General features: G+C 40.3%; 1 protein-coding gene across 5 annotated transcripts in view; it reads right to left on the bottom strand.

The window, feature by feature from the left end:
• Positions 1–872: 872 nt before the first annotated feature.
• The window catches only part of DEPTOR (DEP domain containing MTOR interacting protein), a 127,886-nt gene continuing 106,450 nt past the window's right edge, over positions 873–22,308 (bottom strand). For all 5 annotated transcript variants that reach the window (XM_014580813.3, XM_025178687.2, XM_075920181.1 and 2 more), the window contains one exon: positions 873–8,445. In XM_014580813.3, the coding sequence (XP_014436299.2) occupies positions 8,317–8,445 (129 nt within the window). In that variant the 3' untranslated portion in view covers positions 873–8,316. The remainder of the gene's footprint in view (positions 8,446–22,308) is intronic.

Consider the following 22,308-nt stretch of genomic DNA (forward strand, 5'->3'; position numbering starts at 1 on the left):
CTAGTAGTAATTCAACAACTTTTTTTAAAAATTAACCAAACTAGGACAAATCTCCTAACAACAGACCATTCCACTATGTACAGAATTCGTAAAAGATGGAACAACAGTCCCATTGCTTGGCATATTAAAATATGGACTGCATGTAGCTATGGTCAGAGCAGTACAACATAATTGTGCAATAGTCTTCTTAGAGGATAGATTAGATGACCGGGCAGGGCTTTCCAATCTATACTACTAAATAAACACATTGGCTGGATGTTTCCCATAAAAATATCAATAGCAAAAAATTTAACAATGTCAGAATTAATTAGGTCTCTGAGTTAATATTAAAATTAGATACATGGAGGAAATTAGCACTTCTGTTATGTTGATTTCAGGCTGTCTGCAGAGCGAAGAAGCTACAGTCCTTTGGGTCACATGCAACAGGTCATCTTTACAATTTACAAAACCTACAGACAATACTGACAACCAGTAGAAATTAAATGTCAACCAGTGTAAAAAAATTGGGGCAATTTGCCTTTACTTATGACAATGTATTATTGTCATAGTTGGGCAGTAATGTTTAGAAAGATAGCTTAGGAACCTTGAGCCACTCACATTTTTCATGAAAGTCTACAATGCTGTGAGTTAAGGAAAATATTTTCTGTGCCTTCACCTTCGAAAAAAATATTCCCAGCGAAAGCAGAATAGAGAAATAGTGTCTCCAGCCAATTAGGGGATGAAATCAACTGGATTTTATATTCACACGGAGTCTGAGACTGACCATAGACGGCAGCCACAAGGCAGGCAAAACAATAACTCTTTGATAAGAGACTCTACAAGAAGCATGGATGAAACACAACCATCACAGAAGCACATACAGTAATGCTGAATAAAACAGAGTAAAAGCTTTTTAATGCAATTTTACTAGAAAACTGGTATTACACAGTATATCTCAATAACATCATTTTATATATGGCACTTAAGTCACAATAGAGATTAGCAGTTTTGGTATGTAAATGAAAGAAAAGTTAAATCATTTTTTTCCTACAATATCTGGTAGATAGCAGGAAAAAAGTCTAACCATGATAACCTTAAATTCATGATGGGCAGTGACCTGATAATTTGAGACACACAAAGAAGAAACATTAAAAATGTTGTAAGTATTTTTGTATTCTTCCATAAACCTATTCTGCGTATTTTCCTATGAGAACAGTTTCATTCTGCAATGTTTAAACTAGTTTGGAGACAAGCAAATCCAATTTAAATAATCTGGGCGTAAAGCAAGGAGCTGGTACATTTAACAAAATACAGCTAGCTTGGGGGCTGATCTGATAAGCTGCTAGGCTCCCTTTGTGAGCTGAGGCCATTTGGCTCTTCATCACAGGATCTGCTCTGCATCATGCCAACCTATGTTCTGGCTAACATTAATGAAGGGCCCTTCAGTTTCCATTGACATCAACAGCAAGACACCATTGACTGTCCCTCTTCTATTTATGTCGAGATTTGCCCTTATTTTAATATGCTAAAATATTTTAAAAGCTAGATTTCTGACTTCTTCTGTTTGAATTTTTTAAAATATACCATAACATAAATGAAAGACTTTTTAAAGCAAATAATTTGGGGTAGCTCCATGATTTTTTTTAAAAGAAAATACACTTTGCTTCATAGAACCCAAGTATAACTTTTTGCTACACTTTCATCTAGACACTGTCAAGTAAGCATCAATAAAAATTTGACCTACTGTACTATAAAACTTTTCCTCTGTATTCTACATTCTTGTTGGTTTATAATTACACCTACCAATGGAATTTTAAACCAAGTTTGCCAAATAACAGTAAGCTTGCACAGAAAGAGTGGCTTGTGCTTGCTGTTTATTTTCAGCAGCAGTGAACTTGTCCTGGGCACTATACAGCAGTTTTTACTTGGGCAAAACTCCCCTGGGAAGACTCTTTGGGAGTTTTGCCCAAGAAAAGACTGCAGGGTGAGAGCTATTATTCTCAAAGTCATGCTGGGATAAACAGGAAAGTAAACAAGAGTTCTGTTAATCTCAACCTCCATTAGAAACATAGGATGGAAAACCTCATGGTTCCTAAATGGAACAGAATGAAACGGGAGAGAAAACGACTTTGTTTTATAAGAGAGTATTACAAAAGCAAAGAGGGAGAGGAAAAAATTAACTCTGAAGATTAATTTCTGTAATCACTCTTCTGCAGCCCACTCAAATCAGCAATGTTGCCCTATAGTATTTGGGAGTGTCCCTATGGCTCATAGTTTAAAACATTTAGAACAGAGGTGCTGAGGCTGTGTACTCCAGCATGAATGAGATAGAAACCCATAAATGATTGTTCAACAATACTGTGCAACAAAATGTGAGGTAACAGACCAAAAAAGCTTATGTGCATTTCTGTTGCTTAGGTTTTTGGGCTATTTCCAATGCACCTAATGGACTGGAAAAGAGGATCAAACATTTCTGAGCTCTCAATTTACAGATGACCACACAAAAGATACGTGTGACCTACAGCTCATATGACACGTCAAATGGAGATCTGGGGTTAACTGGCTACACTCAATACTCTCTTACAGCAGAGATGAATTTGCTGCTATATTGCAAAAATATACAAGTTCAATTTTATTCCCTATTTAGTCTGATACATCTGATACATAAAGTACTGCAAGCTTATCATGAGCTAATGACCATTTTTAAATTTTATCCACAATGAAGAGTCAGTCAAATACTTGAACACTGAGTGTTAGAGAAGTCAAACAATACTAGCTGCTTCAAGCACTCATTTTAAGACTGGAGCAGAAAGTAGGACTCGGCAACAAAGTACCTTTTATACTATTCAGCAAAGAGGAGCAAATGGAGAGAAAAGCCTGTAAAATGTGCTCATAAAGCTTTTGGAAGAAAAGTATGGGCTTCATTCCTGCATACTTTCCCTGTCCCCAATACCATGGAAAGCCCCAATGCATGAACCCTTCTGAGATAAAAGTTCTTCAGAATGTTGTAATAATAAACAAAGAGATGAGAGTGCAATTAAATATAAATTGTGTACACAATTATGATCATTTCACAGTTCAAAGACAAAACAGAGAACAGCTATTGTGCAGTATATTACAGGAACTACAGTGACATGGGATAAAGAAGTTAAGTATATTATAAGAATGCTTCACTACCACTTACAGTACAGAGTACATTGGGTTTTTTTCAAAGGTACCTGTCCAAAGTTAGTCATCTAAATTGATATGGAGGCATATAACGAATTAGCCTGATTTTCAGAGCCCCCTCTGCTCCTACTGACAATATGGATTTAGGTATATAAACTTGGATAACATTACCTTGGATTTAGGTATATAACTTGGATACTTTACTCAGCTTGAGGTGGATATTTTTTCCAAGCTAAAAATGTCCTTTAAAATACTAAAGAATTACAGATTTAAATATGTAATTATTATAACACAAAAAGTCTTGTTATCTGATTTTGAGGTAAGTCAAGTGCTACTAAACTCTTGAATATTCCATTGCATTAGAAGCTCATCCTAAAAAAATGTATATAATAATTTATAAAGCTTTTTTTCATTCATACAATGTTTATAAAAGTCATTTATTTCATATTATTCCCTTCTCTGTAATATACTCTGGACTTTTCTTTACGAATTATACATTTTATCTGAACATTTTCCATGTACAGGAGGAAAAAGGATTGTGTTTGCAGTTTCACTGCTTTTTAAAGCACCCTACCAAATATAAAGTATGTCACACACCTGGTAAAGAAAGACTGTTCCACTTTTAAACAACTACTGTAATATTCATGTTATGTTGGTGGCTCTGTTTATTATAAAAAGACAGTACATAACCATATTGCAAGAGAAGCATAGTATTGTACAATCTTAAGCATTGACCATGAGGAAGGAATTTCCAAGGTTTCTCCTTCTACAGCCATGGTCATAACTTCTCTGCCTCTTTTAAAATAATTCTTACTTAGCAAGGATGTCTTTAAAATGTCAACATTCACCAACACAGTTTTATCTAAGATTATTACTGCATTTCCCTGTAGTTAGAACAGGTTGTGTCATTCCAATTATGGCAAAAGGAAACATCCATGCACAGATTCCTAATCTATATGCAGAAAGGGTCAGGCACCATTTCACCCTTCCCTTAAACATCAAATTGCTTCCTTTGGGCTGAAGAATCTACACCACTGAAAGGAAAGAATCTCTGCTAGTGGAACCTTGAAGGCAATTCCTCCAGACTGCAGCCTGTCAGTATGTTTCCATGGAAAAAGAAGTGACAGGATGGAGCCATTGATATCTCAGTTGTCCTTGTGATATAGCTGTACACAAGTGCTGTCTCTCTTCAGTTCTGAGCACTGGGCCTTCAATTTGTATGGGACTCTAAAACAGTTACGGTCACACTCAGATACACTTACGCTGAACAGTGCTTTACTCCATGAGGGATCCCAATAAAGGGTTATTCAACACTAATAAGCATATCAGAATTGGATCCTTTAAGTAATGACTGTAAATTTCACCTATTCAGAGAGAATGAAAGCAGTGCATATATGGAAGCATATTGAATTGGTGCTCCAATTAGCTCAACAACTATTTTAATAATTTGCCTAGCACTCTATACAGATATTGACTTTCCATCAAGACCTTCTGTAAAGGGCCTGCTGAATGTATATGTACCTTCTAATTTTATACTCCTGTTTATTTCACCAGACCTTTTAGGTTTACTACATTAAGTTGCACAAGATTTATAAGGCCTTCATTTTAGCTTGTTTGGCATATTTGTGTTTGCATGAGTTATCTCAGTTCCTTAGAATAACTCTTGGGAGGGTTCCATAGTAACTGACAATATGGAGGCTCACTGCTGCATACAAAGGGGCCGATCCTCAGCTGGCATAAATTGTCTCTGCTCCATTCCCTTTCATGGACTTCAACTGAGCTACAGCAGTTTACACCAAGTAACAAACTGCCCATGTGTCTTTTCATTCCCTGTTAGTTGCTGTGGGCCGTACTGTGATATTCTCACTTCGGTTTGGCAGTTCCCTAATCCCACTGACTTCAGTGGTACTTCACATGATGTAAGGCTTTATAGAAAGGGTGAAATCCTGGCCACACTGAAATCAATTTGAGTTTGCCATTGACTTCAATGTGGCTAGGATGTCACTCTGTGACTGTCTTTTTCTTAGCATGTGAATAGGATTCATTGCTGGTTGGATCATTAGCTTCTCTAATATGCGCCAGGTGCCGATGGGGAGTGTGATGTGAAACACTATCATGTGTAGTGAGATCACATTCTAATCTGAGTTGATACATATCATATGATTTTTTTTTAAATCTCACAAATAGTTTTAAGAAATTGTACAGCTCAAATATATAGAGAATATTAAACATCTCTGTAACAATGAAGAGGGAAAGAAGTTATTCAACTCTGGATCACAAATCAAGTTTAGAAAACAATATGGAAATTGCCATTAAATGGTAGGCAAGCAGTGGCATTCAAACTGCAACAGAAACTAATGTATCTCATGAATCAAAATGCCATATTCTATAATGAGACGCACAAATCTCCCCTTCATCTTCACTGCATTCCTTCTTACTAGGATCTCAAGAGCTCTCTCTATGGCATTTGGAAGCTAAATTCTGACCTAGTTTCATAATTGCCTGGAGGATACAGAGAAGTGGTAGCAGCATACTAACTACATCAAGGAAATACAAGTACAATGCTGATATTAGCAAAATGCTTATCATTGTCTGTAAAAGAATCCTTTGCATTTGAATAGTTAACCTACCCTGGCAAATTGGGGCCAGCTGACTTCTCTGCTGTCTCTCTGAGGGCCTTTAAAAGCCTCAGCAGTTGGAGGCTGGAGAGGAGAGTGAGAGGACGAAAGGAAGGTGGTGGAGAGGCAGAGAGGAAGAAAGGGAGAGAACAAGTTGGACCAGCATTAGGTAAAGGCAGCAAAGGAGGGAGCCTGTGGGCCCCTGGCTCGGGCTCCCTACCACTGAGACCCGCTGCAAAACCCCAGTAGTGGCTTGGGGAAGAGGGGCCCTTGCCACAGAAGAAAAGGATATAATAAATTAGAAATATTTGTGGAAGCTTTCCTATTCTTATATACATAAGCTAAATAGCAGCCATTTATCATATTAGAAGCTTTTCTGGGACTTCATCCTACAGCTTAAGTTCATGTGAAGCTGATCAAAGACATAAAAGCTGTACATTAATGCCATGTCACATAACATTATGCAGTGTGGAAATGTAAGTATAAGAAACCCTCTTGCAAAAACCTATTTATTTTAGTTGCACTTAACATTATGGAACTAGCAATATATTAGTATGGTGTGATGAAGGAGTTAGATGTGTACAAGAATTCTTCAGCTACATTTGTATAAGGACTAAGCAACTCTAACACAAAATGTTAAGAACCCCCAAACACAAGGTTTTTATACAGGGATAGTATTCTCAGAGCATTTAAGATCTTACAGCGGTAAACATTAAGGAATTATGAGGAATTTTTATTGTGAGTCACTCAAAGTACGGCCTTTTTGAGATGCTTAGAAAATAAGCCAACATACAATTTCACTTTTGATGTAGCAAGCTCAAACAATCTCAAAGTCTTATCACTCCTTTAATCAAGCTTGTGCAAATAGCTGAGTGAAAATCACATTGCAAGAATAATGTGTGATGAGGCCAATTTCTTAGTATAAACAGAGTCAAAGCGCTTAGTATGGAAAAATACCAAAATAGGTAAAAAGTCTCAGAGGGGTAGCCGTGTTAGTCTGTAACAAAACAAAACAAAACAAAACAAAACAAAACAAAACAAATTAAAAAACCAACAATGATCCTATAGCACCTTAGAGACTATACATATTTTTGGTTAGTCTTTAAGGTGCTACAGGATCATTGTTGTTTTTTAAAGGTTTTTTTTTTTTCAAAAAATACTTAGTTAAGGTTTTTGGATATTCTCATACTGAATGTCAAGTGTTCGTATTTAATTAAAAAGGTATTACTGTATATAAACTCAACTGTACCAGAAAGCCTACAATCTATGGATATACATATTTATGTTTTGTGAATAAGACAGCATACATTCAATTAATCTCAATTTGAGAGACCTATGGCACTCCAGTTATAACAGAATTGAGAACTAATTTAGATTCAGGAACGTATATCATTCACATGTACATTTTACAAATATTTTTCCACAAGTACATCAACAAAAATTTCTGCTTATTTCTAAAATGAGGAAGAGTCAGTTAAATACAATATTTTATTAATAATGGTATCAGATGTAAATTATTATATGGCACATTTGTTGTTTTTAAGCTTTTCCAGGTTTGAAAATGCTGGTAATCAAGGACACATTCAAGTACTTTACTTCAATTTGAAATGCACTGTACCATATCAGAGCTACTATTTCAGTGCTAATGCTAACATTGTGATTCTCTGACCTCAGCTCTCTAAAATCTTATTAATCTTCTTATATCAGGAATACCAACTTTGTGAAAAGAACCAAAATGACAAGGTACCAGGAGATTAAACTATTTTAGACAGAAGGTATAAAGATAAAAATTTCCAAAATTTGTACTTTGACACCTTGCTAAGAGGACTGGTTTTCAAAGACTGTATTTTTAAAATGAAAAATTAATGCTCACATTCATAACATTTGTCTGCTCTTGTGTTTTCCTTCATAGAACAATTGTGGCAGGTTTTTACAGGGCTATTCATCTCTGGTAATACAGTGCTTTCCACAGAAAGGCACACATTTTTATATCTGCGAATTTTAATGTTGTCTGCTAGCTGTTTACATTCAACAACAATAAACGTCTGAAGTTGATCACCTTTTTCTTCACTCTATGATTACAGATAGGGAATAGCAGGCAGCTGCTCTCCTGGGATGCACTTTGGACACCCCTAAATTTCATAGAGAAGAGTTCACTAACATTCATATGCCAACCCTACCATCTGCAAACCTTACCTGACAGCAACTTCATTTCTTTCTCCTTTTCAAGTATTGTGATCACATGGTTGAACGGCAGGCGAGATTACGCACAGCCTTTTCAGTAGCATACCATCCCAATAGATAGAGCTGGATTGACAAATAAAGACCCTGTCCTTGTCTTCAGCAAGATTGGGTCTTAAATGGTAACATCCTGGCATATACTGTTCACTTCTTAGCATATGAACCACAGCTACTATTGTTAAACTGAAGGGAAGTACCGAATGGCAAAATAATCTAGTTTGACAAGGCAGAGTTTCACCTTCTTGTGTCGTTTGGCCAGAGATTGGCTCTCCAATTTCTAATCACAGTTTGCGGTAAGGGAATGTCCTTCTCAGGAGTCTAATTCCTCCATCACTTCCATGACAATAGTCCGAGGGCCAGTCAGAATGAGATTGCTCACTGTCCTGTAGTCCACATGAAGAACATTGAGTCCATTCACAGAAACCACAAACTGACAGACCTACAGGGAAAAGAGAAGGGATGTATTACAATTGTGGTGGACTTGCGCTTCCCTTTGTGGCAGATGCAACAATATTCTACTCAGTCAATTCATTTCTCCAACAGAATTAACATTTGCACATTTTTTCACATTTGGTGAAACCGTGCCAATAGATAACTAATAAATAAATGAAATACAAAATAATACTAATATCTCACTGCAAGAGTTCAAATACATCAATGTGCAAGGAGTAAACTCCCTGTTTAACTCGCTTCTAATATCTGAAAAGATTAAAAGGGACAGATAATGAAGTAAGCTCCTGACTGACTAGTCAATCAAATGCTAAGTGCCTAACAACCTGATCCAAAGCTCACTGAGTCTTTCTATTGACTTCTGTGGGCATTAGATCAAGCCCTAGAGAAGAGAATCAATGAAGAAATAACAGAAGATAGCAGCAATCAGCTACTGAGTACTATAGAAACTTAGGTATTTAGATACTATGGTGTGGGATACAGTCTGATGGCCAAGGCAAACCAGAATGATAAGACTATCAGAGTGGTTAAAAATGGGAATAAATTGCCTACAGAGATTGTGGAATCTCCATCATTGGAAATGTTTAAAAGCAGGTTGGATAGACATCTATCAGAGATGATCTAGACGGTGCTTGGTCCTGCCATGAGGGCAGGGGACTTGACTTTATGACCTCTTGAGGTCCCTTCCAGTTCTAGTATTCTATGATTCTAAGACTGTAATGCTTTCAATGCTTCTGCCTCCCTGGTCCTCTTTGTCTTTAAGAATAGTTTCTTGTATGAAAACAGACAAGAGCTACATTTGAAACACCTAACAGTTCTATAGTTCTGAAGGATTCCACCATGTAAAGGTTAATTTCTAAGGACAGATGTGAGGAATAACATTAAAAACAGGAGGCTCTTTCAAAACTACAGAATATTTAACTACTCCCACTGTATCATTCAATTTTTCATATAATACCATGATTTACATAGTACAGTACTTTAAAAATCTGTAGAACAATAAGGCTCTGGACCCAAGCAGTGCACGGTCTAAAAAATCCTGTTTAATCCAACAGCACTAACAGGATTAAAAGAAAATTAAATGCATGCATAAGTGTTTGCATAAGGACATAGAATCAGGGCCTAAAGGTGAAATCCTGATCCACTGAAGCCAATGGCAAGAATTTCACCCTAAGAATCCAAGTTCCAATAATCAATGGGAGTAATAGTCACTTAGTATTAGAGCGAATCAGAAAGTACTAGTCCCCCTCCCTGCCAGAAATTTTTAGAAAAGCTAATTTTTTAAACTTCCTGAAAACATTTTTCAAATTGTCATAAAAAACACTGACCAATTTGAGGCAGTGAAATGTTTTCAAATTCAAAATTTATTTATTTTTGTTTTATTTTATTCAAATGAAATACAAATGTTCAGTGAAAAATGGTCACTTTCTGTGAAATGTTTGGATGTGAAATATTTTACCAGCAATATTTTGCACTTTAAAAAGTTAGAATCATGCAGAAAGGAGGATGCCATGCGATTCATCCTGTCCTGTTCATGCTGGTTTTAAGCAGGCTCCCCACAAGCATCAGATCTGCCTTCCCCTACCCCCTGCACTGCTGCCTCTGATAGAGAGGCAGCAGCGCAGAGTATGAGTGGGGGCAGGCTGGACCCGATATGTGTGGGGAGCCAGCTTTTGGCTGTCTGTGTGTGCCGGCTCTGTGGACCCGCCTGCCCCCCTCCTTGTTGCCTCCTACAGACAGCGGTGGGAAGGGGAGGCAGGAGCCAGTGCTGATGGAAGCCAGCTTAAAAGCTGGTTCACTCTAGCACCAACTCTGTGGTGCCACCTGCCCCCACCCCCACTCTGCTGCCTCTATTAGAGGCAGCAGGGCGGGGGGAATGCGGGAGAGCTGACATGAAGCAGACTCTGTCTGCAGCAAGCCTGGGGGTTACTCCAGCCTCTGTCCATGAGGAGCTTGGACCCCCCGCAGTCAGGGGTTGCTGCCAAGGACCAGTCTCTATCCACGGTAGGCCCAGGTTTGCCATGGACAGAGGCTGCTCAGTGGAAGGTGGACAGGGGCTGCTGCTGGATACAGAGGCAGCAGCACAGGGTTGGAGGGGGCTCCCTGGGAGTGGGGCCGGGAGCACACCGGCTTCTGCTCCCCCCCACCAGGGACTATCGAATAGTTCTGTAAACAGAGATTTCATGCAACTATTCAATTACGCTATATCTAACATCCCTATCCAGAACTTCTAAAAAATATTAAGTAAGTAATACAGGCTGAACCTCTCTAGTCTGGCACTCTCTCATCCGGCAACATCCGTGGTCAGGCATCATTTTAGTTAGCTAGATATCTACTTATCATGGGACTGCCCAAGTTTCCCACAGTCCCATAAAATTTTACAGCCACCATTGTCTGGCTCTCAGTGTTCTGTGCTGTTATTTAGCTCTAATTTACCCTTAAATATCTCCTAAGGGCCCATTAAGCAATGGAAGTGTTGGTAATGCTGCTAAACATCATTAACCTCTTATGGTTCAGAAAATTCACTGGTTTGGCACTGGTCAGGTCCCACAGGTGCTGGAGTAGGGAGCTTCAACCGGCATTCATTCCTCCTTGTCTTTTGGCTGCTTACTGATAATCTAAATATTCACTAATAAGGGTTGTACCGCCCTAAAACGTGACTCTCTGCTCTGGCAACATCTGTGGTCCAGCACAGACCATGGATGTTCCTGGACCACTGATCCCAGGAACAGGGAGATCTGGTAGTGGGGCAGAAGTGCGGTAGGGGGGACTGGTAACTCAACCGGGAGCCTCATGTTGGGGGGGGGGGGGGGTAGCCCCATTAGCCCAGGAGCTCTGACCCCAGTGGCAGCCCTGGCTCCATTCTGGGTCCAGCAGCTGGGATCTCTGGCCTCACCCTGGTCCCGGAGCTTCAGCCCTAGCAGCAGTCCGGCCAGCGGCCGCTAGAGAGCCCTGGGGGACTGAGGCAGCAGTGGGGCCAGGCTGGAGTCCTGGCCTGGGGGCAGCAGGGAAGCATGGGCTATGAGGGGAGGGACATAAGAATGGCCATACTGGGTCAGACCAAAGGTCCATCCTGCCCAGTATCCTGTCTGCCAACAGTAGCCAATGTCGGATGCCCCAGAGGGAGTGAACAGAACAGGGAATCAAGTGATCCCTCTCCTGTCATCCATTTCCAGCCCCTGAGAAACAGAGGCTAGGGCCCCCATTCCTACCCATTCTGGCTTTTTCACCGTTCCTACCCATTCAGTTTTGTAAAAGGAAGGTAGGCTAACGTTAACTGTAAAATCAGTACAATAATATTGTTTTAAGAATGAACTATTTATCCATAAACGATATTCATATATACATTGGACCTCCTCTGATCCACCAAATCCTCTCATTCAGGACCTGTCAGGTCCCCAGGGTGCCCAACCAGGAAGGTCCAACTCCTGTATGAATACCAAGGAAATCCTTCCCTTTACAAAACTGTTCTTAACAGTGTTCCTGTGATTTTAGTACTGTATGCACAATGTTTTAAGTCTGAAAGTCCTGAAAGATAAGAAAATGCTAGGAATTCCTGCAGCAGCACTTGGCATAAGTGAATACTGCAAGGTTTCACTAGAACCGTTCCAAAGAAACACTTAATTTTATAGATGCCTGAATGCAAATGTTCATGAGACCACTAATATAAAAAGCGCTAAAGTGGGGATGAATTTTATCTTGTCATTTATATTAAGAGAAAATCTGGCAATTTACCCACAAAATAGCAGAATAAGACCCTCATTCTGAACTGGTTTCTGTTCTTGTCAACACCTAATGCTGATAAATAAAATCAACGATGATTTGTACCACTGTTTTTAGGAAGTCCAAGCACTTTTACAAATTGCTACCAGGTGGTACTAAAAGTACTGTTTTAACAGATACAAAATAGCAGATCGCTTTTCATTAAAAAAAAAATACATTTCTGCAATGATCATGTGAATTCTGGGCCCAGTGAAGTCACCATTGACCGGTCCCAGAGTTCCCCTGCCACAGCTGAGTGGCTGGAGCAGCCAGTCCCTCATTTGCTGCATCTAGGGCAGCTTGCCCCCACTAACCCAAGCAGTCCAGACTCCCTCCCTTTGAACCCTGTGCCTCTGGAGCCCCCTGCCATTGGCTACCCCATGCTCCCCCTCACACTTCTGTACCCACCCTCTGTCCCAGCACCACCCCAGAGCCTGCACCCCCAGACAGAGCCCTTGTACCCTAGTCCTTTTTTCCAGCCCTGAGCCCCTCATCCCCAGAGCCCTCACACTCCTGCATCCCAACCCTCTGCCCCAAAACTAAGCCCCCTCCTATCCTCAGAACTCCTTGGCTCCACCCCAGCCACATGCATTTTGTTATGTGCACCAATAAGAAGAAGGTGATATGTTGTTCATCACCTCCACTTTTCACATTACCTTCATATTGGTGCACATAACAAAATTCATTCTGCACTGGGGTGGGAAAAATTAGAGGGAACAGTTCGGAAACCCCTTTCAGGTAATCAAAGGCTGCTATCAAATCCCCATCCCCCACCCTCCCTTCTCTTCTGCAGACTAAATAAGCCCAATTTCCTCAGTTTCTAAATCATGCCCTGCTGGCCTCTAATAATTTTTTTTGCTTTCCACTGGACAAAAATCTTTCAAAAGTTTACAGTTGAACATTGACTTAACTTTCCTTTTATTGTTTTAGTAGTTTATGTTTAACCTAATACTGTGCTCAATTTGCATTTTTAAAAAAAATCTCTGCTGTTGCCTGATTATCTATTTCCAGTTCCAAATGAGGTGTGTGGTTGCCTGCTCAGTTGGTAACTCTGTTGTTTGTAATGCTGAGATTCTACTGTAAAACTTAATATCCTCTCACTCTCATTTGGGCCAGAGAAAATCTCAGCTTGTCCCAGCTTCCTACACCGAGATCCAGACCCCCAAAGAACTTGACAAGGTCCTCCAAGAAAAGCATGGAAATCAAGTTTTTATACAATTTTTTATAAAGATTTAAAAATAAAATACTCTGTCCAGTTTAAGGTCTTCTTTAAATGTCATACAGGAACAATCAAGGATAGACGTTTGTTATTTTGCCTTGTAGGTCACCTTTAAAAAGAAGCAGTAACATACAGGATCATTTATTATCTGGTAAGTAAAAATATTCAAACTTCAGTTGTACAACTTATAACAAAGTTCCTGAAATAATCCTGAGTAAAAGAAATAACTATATTGACAAGTACTGTGAACTGAGATACTGTCAAGAGAAGATCCAAGGAAAGATGTATGTTTTCCCCCTCCAGATAAAAGCAAGCACAAACAGTACTGGGATGGTCTGCTTCCATTCTCTTAATCTTTACATCGTCATACAAGAAGATGAAGATAAAAGGAGATAAAAATCAGAGGTTCTAAAAGCAACTTAGTATTTTAGATCTCTCAAACGTGCTTCATGAAATCCCTGTTGTATTAATACAATGAGGGCTGGAACATCACATTTGGACTACTACTGTACATGATCCAAAGGTTTAAATATGAGCAACATCCTTTTCAACATAACTGAGTTTACTGCAATAAAACAGAATCAACTGCAGCTGTGTGTTCAGCTCTGTAAATAGTCTTAGCAAATGTGTAATTGGCTGTAGAGTGGGCGTTGTGGGAGCCGGCAAGGATCCAGTTCTTGCATAAAACACTGGATTTCATCTCCAGAGAGTTGCAGTTCTATTTCAAATGCTATAGAAGCTGTAAGCTTACTTAATGTCATAACAGTGTTCCCAGAAAATGCTTGGCAATTTCCAGGAAAGAAAAATAACTTCATGTATGGAATAACAAATGTGTCCACATTGCAACTCCTATGCACCCCATTCTTCAGTCTTTATTCAGGCAAAAATCTCTCTGGAGTTTGAAGAACTGTGAGGCTTTTGTTTTTGTATTTAATAAAGATTGTGGAGTCAAGCCATTTAAATGTCAAAGTTGACATTTTTCCATAGGATTTTTTAGAACAAAGCAAGCAATTACATTTTTAAAAGATAATCATTTTTTTATGATGCTCCACACCCAGAGACCTCTAAGACTGAGTGACAAAATTAGTAACAAGAAGCTACGTAAAAAAGAAACTAAAATATGGTTGGACATTCAACAACACTGAGCACCAGCTTAGGTAGGCTCTAACTGGAGGCAATGGGAAATTGACCATTGATTTCACTGGGAGTCAAGTTAGGCCATCACTTCTGAAAATCTACTTAATTAGAATAGGCAAAATAGACAAATAAAAGAAAGGAAGACTTGGGGTTAGACTATCTGAATTCTGTTCTTTACTCTATGACCCTGTGCAATGTATTGAGCTTGTGTGTGTCCAATCTTTAAAAGGGCCTGGCCTACCAGATGGGAGTTGTTTTGCCAATTAATTTGTTGGTATTTGTCAACTCTTTTGTTGCAGGAGTAGGGTTGCCAGATACCTTCACAAAAAAATCTCGAACTTGGCGGGGAAAAAAATTGGTTGAGAAAAAAAAAGGGGGGGGGGGAGGGGGGCAAACTTGTTAAGAAAAAAAAAAGAAAAGAAAAGTTGCTGCATTTTACATGTCCAGTATTCCGTTATTTTCTGATGCAATTATCTGACTGTCCAGGTGAAAACCAGACACCTAGCAACCATGAGCAGGAGTGCAGTTTAGAAAGTTGCACATCAAGAAGAGGACAACCAGCCTCAATCCTCAAAGCACATTATTGTTAGAAAGTTATAATAATATTCACAGCCCATGAGCCTACACCACTTTAGTACATGTTTAATATTATACTTGTAAGTAATCCCACAGAAGTCAACCATGTTACTCACATACATAAAGTTAAACATGAGTGGAAGTACATGGAGAATCAGAGCGTTAGAGTCCAGAATGGGAGTCTTACAAAAACAGGTATGTGGAATAATAGTACCCAGGAAGACTAATGGGGAATCAGTGTGCAAATGAAAACCCATTAGACTGACTGAAACCGTGTGGTCAGCAAAAGTCCCAACAAGAAACACCAGGCAGGAAAGTAGATCAAGATTCAGGTGCATTGTGAAAGCTTCCTCAGCAACTCGCTAATTGTATGCTTGGCTTTAAGGACTATTATTTATTGTATATGGCACTCTATAAATGCATTAAATTAAAAGAGAAATGGAAGTCTGGGGTAAAGTAATGCATCAATAGCAGCAGAAGAAAGTGCTTAAGATTGGGAATGCCTCCTTTTTATGCTTTGGCCTTTTTGTGCTTTTTACTTGCACGTCTACATATAAACTAGCTACTAAAAGAAAAGTTATATATAGGGAATCTGGGGTTAATATAACTACAAACATTCATTTTAAAATATCAAGAAGCGCTAAATTTGATGCTGCAAGTTGCCAAATGTATAGGAAGGATGTGACATTACAAGGTGCTTCCACTAAATTCACTGGGAGTAGAGAGGACTCAGAACTTCACTCGGACTCTAATTCTGCACATAGGGGTTGATTCCTCCGGGGGTGGGAAGGCTTCTTTGAAGTGTAGAGAAGTCTCCAAAAGTGATGGAATTTAAAGCCAGTGCCATACCTGAGCAGAATCAAGCCTGTAATGTATTTAAGTGGTAAGTCAAATAGCTGTTCTCCTTGTTTTCACAAACAAAAGTGCAGTTGTTTCTGATTGGGTATGACTAACTACGGATTGGGTATGACTAACTATGTCGAGCCATAGCTTTAACCCAACATCTTTTCTTAATTATTTGTCAACATCGCTAAAAGGATGACAGTTTGTGTCCTGAACGACAACAAAACACAATAAGAATTCTGATGAAGGGTTCTATTAAGTAGGTCAAGCTGATCAGAACCCTACATGCTTTGTAAACATTTAAGCCAAGTAGCCACAATATACACAATGCTAACAATGACATAATTAAGGAGGAAAATAAATGTAAAGAGTTAACTAAATTGTTCTATAAAGGGCTAATTCTGACTGGTGCCTAAGTGCTGACTGCAAGGGGAGTTCAAAATATTCAGCATTTTGAAGGGCTGGGCACTTATTCACTGTTTATGAAACAACAGCCATCCATAATCAACTTTCTTCAGACTGTAGAATCCAGTACTGGGACAATTTTTAAAATGCTGCCCCATTATTTAAGTAGTCTCTCTGTTGTCTAGGAGTGATCTGCAGTAGCCTGAGAAAGCTGAAGTGTGTAAGGTCACAGCTGCTCTGTCTGGCACTAAATCTCACCATTTAATGGGCTGTAGACCAGGCTGGAATTTAGAAGTTGTATCAAAACACAGGCACACCAGTGTTTTACACAGCAGCTGAAACCAAGACTGCTTTATCTCTGTCTGAATGGACACAGCTGTAATGGCTCAGAAACGATCGACAAAAGCAGATACACAAGTCCTGGTTGTGGGGATATCTGAGCTATAATGTCATGAACTCACCCCTTATTCAGAAAGATTTTTAAGCCTTCATTTTATTTCAAAAGTGTGACTTGGTTTAAAAAACAACCTCTAACTCAAAGCTAGGAGATAGCTTTTTGAACTGTTTGAAGCTTATTGATAAACTAGGCAAATATAACTTAGATAGGGCCACGATAAGGTGGGTGCATAATTGGCTGGATAACCGTAGTCAGAGAGTGGTTGTTAACGGTTCTAAATCCTGCTGGAAAGGGATAACAAGTGGAGTTCCTCAAGGGTCTGTTTTGGGACCCATACTGTTCAATATCTTCATCAATGATGTAGATATTGGGATAGAGAGTACGCTTATTAAGTTTGCAGATGATACCAAACTGGGTGGGGTTGCGACTTCTTTGGAGGATAGGGACATAATTCAGAATGACCTTAGCAAGTTAGAGAAATGGTCGGAGGTAAACAGGATGAGGTTTAATAGAGAGAAATGCAAAGTGCTCCACTTAGGAAGGAACAATCAGTTCCATACATACAAGATGGGAAGCGACTGTCTAGGAAGGAGCATGGCAGAAAGGGATCTAGGGGTCATAGTGGACCACAAGTTGAATATGAGTCAACAGTGTGATGCTGTTGCAAAAAAAGCAAATATGATTCTAGGTTGTATTAACAGGTGTGTTGTAAGCAAAACTCGTGAAGTCATTCTGCCGCTCTACTCTGCACTAGTTAGGCCTCAGCTGGAGTACTGTGTCCAGTTCTGGGCGCCACATTTCAAGAAAGATGTGGAGAAATTGGAAAGGGTACAGAGAAGAGCGACAAGAATGATTAAAGGTTTAGAGAACATGACCTATGAAGCCAGGCTTCATGAACTGGGCTTGTTTAGTTTGGAAAAAAGAAGATTAAGGGGGGACATGATAGCGGCTTTCAAATATCTAAAAGGGTGTCACAAGGAGGAAGGAGAAAATTTGTTCCTCTTGGTTTCTGAGGACAGGACAAGGAGTAATGGGCTTAAAGTGCAGCAGGGGAGGTTTAGATTGGACATTAGGAAAAAATTCCTAACTGTCAGGGTGGTCAAATATTGGAATAAATTGCCAAGGGAGGTGGTGGAATCTCCCTCTCTGGAGATATTTAAGAACAGGTTAGATAGACATCTGTCAGGGATGGTGTAGACGGAGCTTGATCCTGCCTTGAGGGCAGGGGGCTGGACTCGATGACCTCTCGAGGTCCCTTCCAGTCCTATGATTCTATGATTCTATGATATAAAAAGACACTAATAAGTTTCATGGCTTCCCAATGATGTTTTAGAAAACAGACACACAAACACTGGATTAAATTCTGATGGTCATTTCATAAATCTTTCCGTTATAAAAACGCCTTTAAAAACACACACAGTTATAAAAAACATAGTGCTCTTTTACGTGGTCTCTATGGGCCAGATTTAAATCTGGTGTAGGTAGGTGCCCCTCCACTGAATTCAGCTGCAACATGTTAAGTACAATAGCAAACATGATATTACAGTGAAATTCAGATTTATGTACAAAGCCAACTCATTCTGTTCTGTAGGTTCTTACACTACCTTCATTATCATAGTATATGAGCATCTTCCAGCTGATCTCTCCTGTGGTTCAGGCATGGGGCCAGGAGCCAGGAGAATGTAAACAGATAAAAACGATGTCCTCACCAAAGTGCCACTTGAGCCATACTTTGTGGTCCCAGGAGTCTTATCTTAGTCTTCTCCATAGGGGTGAATTTTACCTTTATAACTTTATGAGCTACCATTTCAGCTCCTGAATAACAAGAATACTATCCTTTGTCATTCAGCCATGCCCCCATGCTAGCTTTACCTAGGCCTGTAGTCTAAATAAAAAGTGCCATGCAAAGCTGGTTAAATAACTAACTTCACAACCAATAAGTAAGAGAGGAGAATTCCACACTCTACCCAAGCAGATGCAGACTCTCCCCATCAAATCTCCCCTTCTCTATGATGACTGTGCACTCCAAGTCTGTAGTCGGGTGGAGATTCCATAATCATCAAAGACACACCCAAAATAAAGATCAAGTTCTCTGAGAAGGTATCTTTGAAACAGACGAACCCTTAAACCTTGTAGGCAAAACACAACTAAATAAACAAGCCCAATTCCTTCAGTCTTCCTTCATAGGTCATGTTCTCTAGACCTTTAATCATTCTTGTTGCTCTTCTCTGGACCTTCTCAAATTTCTCCACATCTTTCTTGAAATGTGGTGCCCAGAACTGGACACAATACTCCAACTGAGGCCTAAACAGCGCAGCATAGAATCATAGAACACTAGAACTGGAAGGGACCTCGAGAGGTCTTCGAGTCCAGTCCCCTGCCCTCATGGTAGGACCCAGTACTGTGTAGGCCAGTGTTTCTGAAAGTGTTCCGCAGAATCACTCTCAGAAACACAATAACTGGCCGCCCCGGTTTGTTTATTTACCGGTGCCGTGGCCACAGAGCCTCACAGTTCCCATTAGCTCCATTTTGTCCTTTACAGTCAAGGGGAACCACGGGAAGCAGTGGCCCAGTCCAGGCCGCTCCCCGCAGCTCCCATTGTCTGCAAAAGACAAAATGGAGCCAATGGGAGTCACGAGGCTCCATGGCCACGGCACCAGTAAATAAACAAAACTGGAGTGGCCAGTTAATGTGTTTCTGAGAGTGATTCCTCAGAATACTTTCAGAAACATTGGCTGGCCCTGTACACACTTAATGGTGTGCTTTGGGAGCCTCCAGGAATAAAATTATTCCAGCAGTAATCTGGATCTAACCCCAGGACAATAATTATAAATAATACACATCTAATTGATTACATACAATTAACACACCTTTAATTAACAACTTAAAGAAACAGGGTTTAACAGGTTAACAGTGAAAATCAATTAAAGTACACAGAAATAATAGGAACTTATCTATCTGGCATTTGCACTGCCACCATTTATCCCACCCCAGAGCATGCACTCCTCTGGAGTAAGAGTCCCAGACACTTGCTTGCATGAGCGCGCTTGCAGGTGTGCAGCTGGAGGGGAGACAGCACTGTGCAGGTCCTGTGTGTGTTAGTCCAAGCTGAGCAGCCAGCTGCAAAATACCTCTGCCACTGGATCAGGGCCCACTAAATGCCAGCAGCTCTGTTTCCCTGGGCATATCACTCTGGCTCTCAATGGACGCAGAGTTAGTTTGTCTTTTGTGCTCCTTCCCAGGCAGCACTTTTCCAAACAGCCCAGTTACTCATAATCATCTCGGGTATGTCTACACTACCACCCTAGTTCAAACTAGGGTGGTAATGTAGGCAACCGGAGTTGCAAATGAAGCCTGGGATTTGAATTTCCCGGGCTTCATTTGCATAAAGCCGGGTGCCACCATTTTTAAATGTCCACTAGTGCGGACTCTGTGCTGCGCGGCTACACACGGCACGGACTAGGCTTCCTAGTTTCACGAGGAGTAACGGTAGTTCGGACTAGGAAACCTAGTCCGAACTACCTAGTCCGTGCCGCGTGTAGCCGCGCGGCACGGAGTCCGCACTAGTGGACATTTAAAAATGGCAGCGCCTGGCTTTATGCAAATGAAGCCCGGGAAATTCAAATCTCGGGCTTCATTTGCAACTCCGGTTGCCTACATTACCACCCTAGTTCGAACTAGGGTGGTAGTGTAGACATACCCCTCCTGTGTAGGTTTATGTAAGCTCTTCGCAGACACAGGCACAGCCAGAGTTTCTCCCCTTCAGGGACAATCAACAACATCCCCCAAAGCAGCCTGCTAGATCCAAGCCCCAGCAGTAATAGTAACAGGTTTAGTAACAAGCTCTAGCTCCAACATAACAGCTCCTGGCCTGGAAAAAGCTCCACACCAACAGCCTGGCTCCTCACTCCAAAAAAATGGAAACTCGCCTAACTCTCTGTCTGCATAGCATGGAAGAGGCATCGTTCCCCCTTTTTTCCTCAAGAGTTCATAGGAGTTGTAGTCTCTAGGGCTAGATTGCAGCACAAAGGATCCTCCCAGAAAACGTCAGAGGCCCCTTTAGTAAGGGGACTACACTCACAACCCTCCTGTTAATGCATCCCAGAATCATGTTTGCTTTTTTGCAACAGCATCACACTGTTGGCTCATATTTAGCTTGTGGTCCATTATGGCCCCATATCCCTTTCTGCAGTACTCCTTCCTAGACAGTCGCTTCCCATTCTGTATGTGTGAAACTGATTGTTCCTTCCCAAGTGAAGTACTTTGCATTTGTCCTTATTAAACTTCATTCTTTTTACCGCTGACCATTTCTCAAGTTTGTCCAGATCATTTTGAATTATGACCCTATCCTCCAAAGCACTTGCAACCCCTCTCAGCTTGGTATCATCTGCAAACTTAATAAGCATACTCTCTATGCCAATATCTAAATCATTGATGAAGATACTGAACAGAATGGGTCCCAAAATAGAACCCTGTGGAACCCCACTTGTTATACCCTTCCAGCAGGATCATGAACCATTAATAACTACTCTGTGAGAATGGTTATCCAGCCAATTATGCACCCACCTTATAGTAGCCCCATCTAAGTTGTATTTGCCTAGTTTATTGATAAGAAGATCATGCAAGACCATATCAAATGCCTTACTAAAGTCTAGGTATATCACGTCCACTGTTTCTGCCATGAGACTTGTTATCCAATAAAGAAAGTTATCAAATTCGTTTTGACATGATTTCTTCTTTAAAAAACCCATGCTGGCTGTTACCTATCACCTTATTATCTTCCAGGTGTTTACAGATTAATTGCTTAATTACTTGCTCCATTATCTTTCCTGGCACAGAAATTAAAGTGACTGGTCTGTAGTTTCCTAGGTTATTCTTATTTCCCTTTTTATAGATGGGCACTATATTTGACCCTTTCCAGTCTTCTGGAATCTCTCCAGTCTGTCATGATTTTTCAAAGATGATAGCTAAAGGCTCAGATACCTCCTCTATCAGTTCATTGAGTATTCTTGGATGCATTTCATCAGGCCCTGGTGACTTGCCGGACCTGATGTGTAACTTTGTGACAGTGTGTGACAGTTCTGTCACAGACTTCAACAGGGCTAGTACTCACCCTTAATTTCTAGTGGTTTATTACATAAAAATATAGGTGAATATGATGAGTGTGTGCAAAGGACACAAAACTGACAACGTGGGAAACTGAAAACCTCTGTGTCCACAGAAGAGCAACATTCCAGGCAGCGATAGTCCAGGGAGTTCACCCAAAATCACGTTAGGAAAAAATCTCCACATAACTCACAGAACTGGAGCATGGTGGCTGGCTTTGAAAGCTACTAACCCTGTTCAGTGGGTGGAAAACTTGACTGGACTGCAGAGTGGAGGACAACCTCAGTGGGAAGAGGTATAAGGAGTGCATGTCAGAAGAACATAAGAATGGGCCCTCTATCCCATCAGCTCTCTGACACCTATTGGTCAGCCAGAGGGAAATAGGAGTGGATTGGCTCTGTGCACTC

This window comes from Pelodiscus sinensis, chromosome 2 (genome assembly GCF_049634645.1).
Source record: "Pelodiscus sinensis isolate JC-2024 chromosome 2, ASM4963464v1, whole genome shotgun sequence".
Lineage (NCBI taxonomy): Eukaryota > Metazoa > Chordata > Testudines > Trionychidae > Pelodiscus > Pelodiscus sinensis.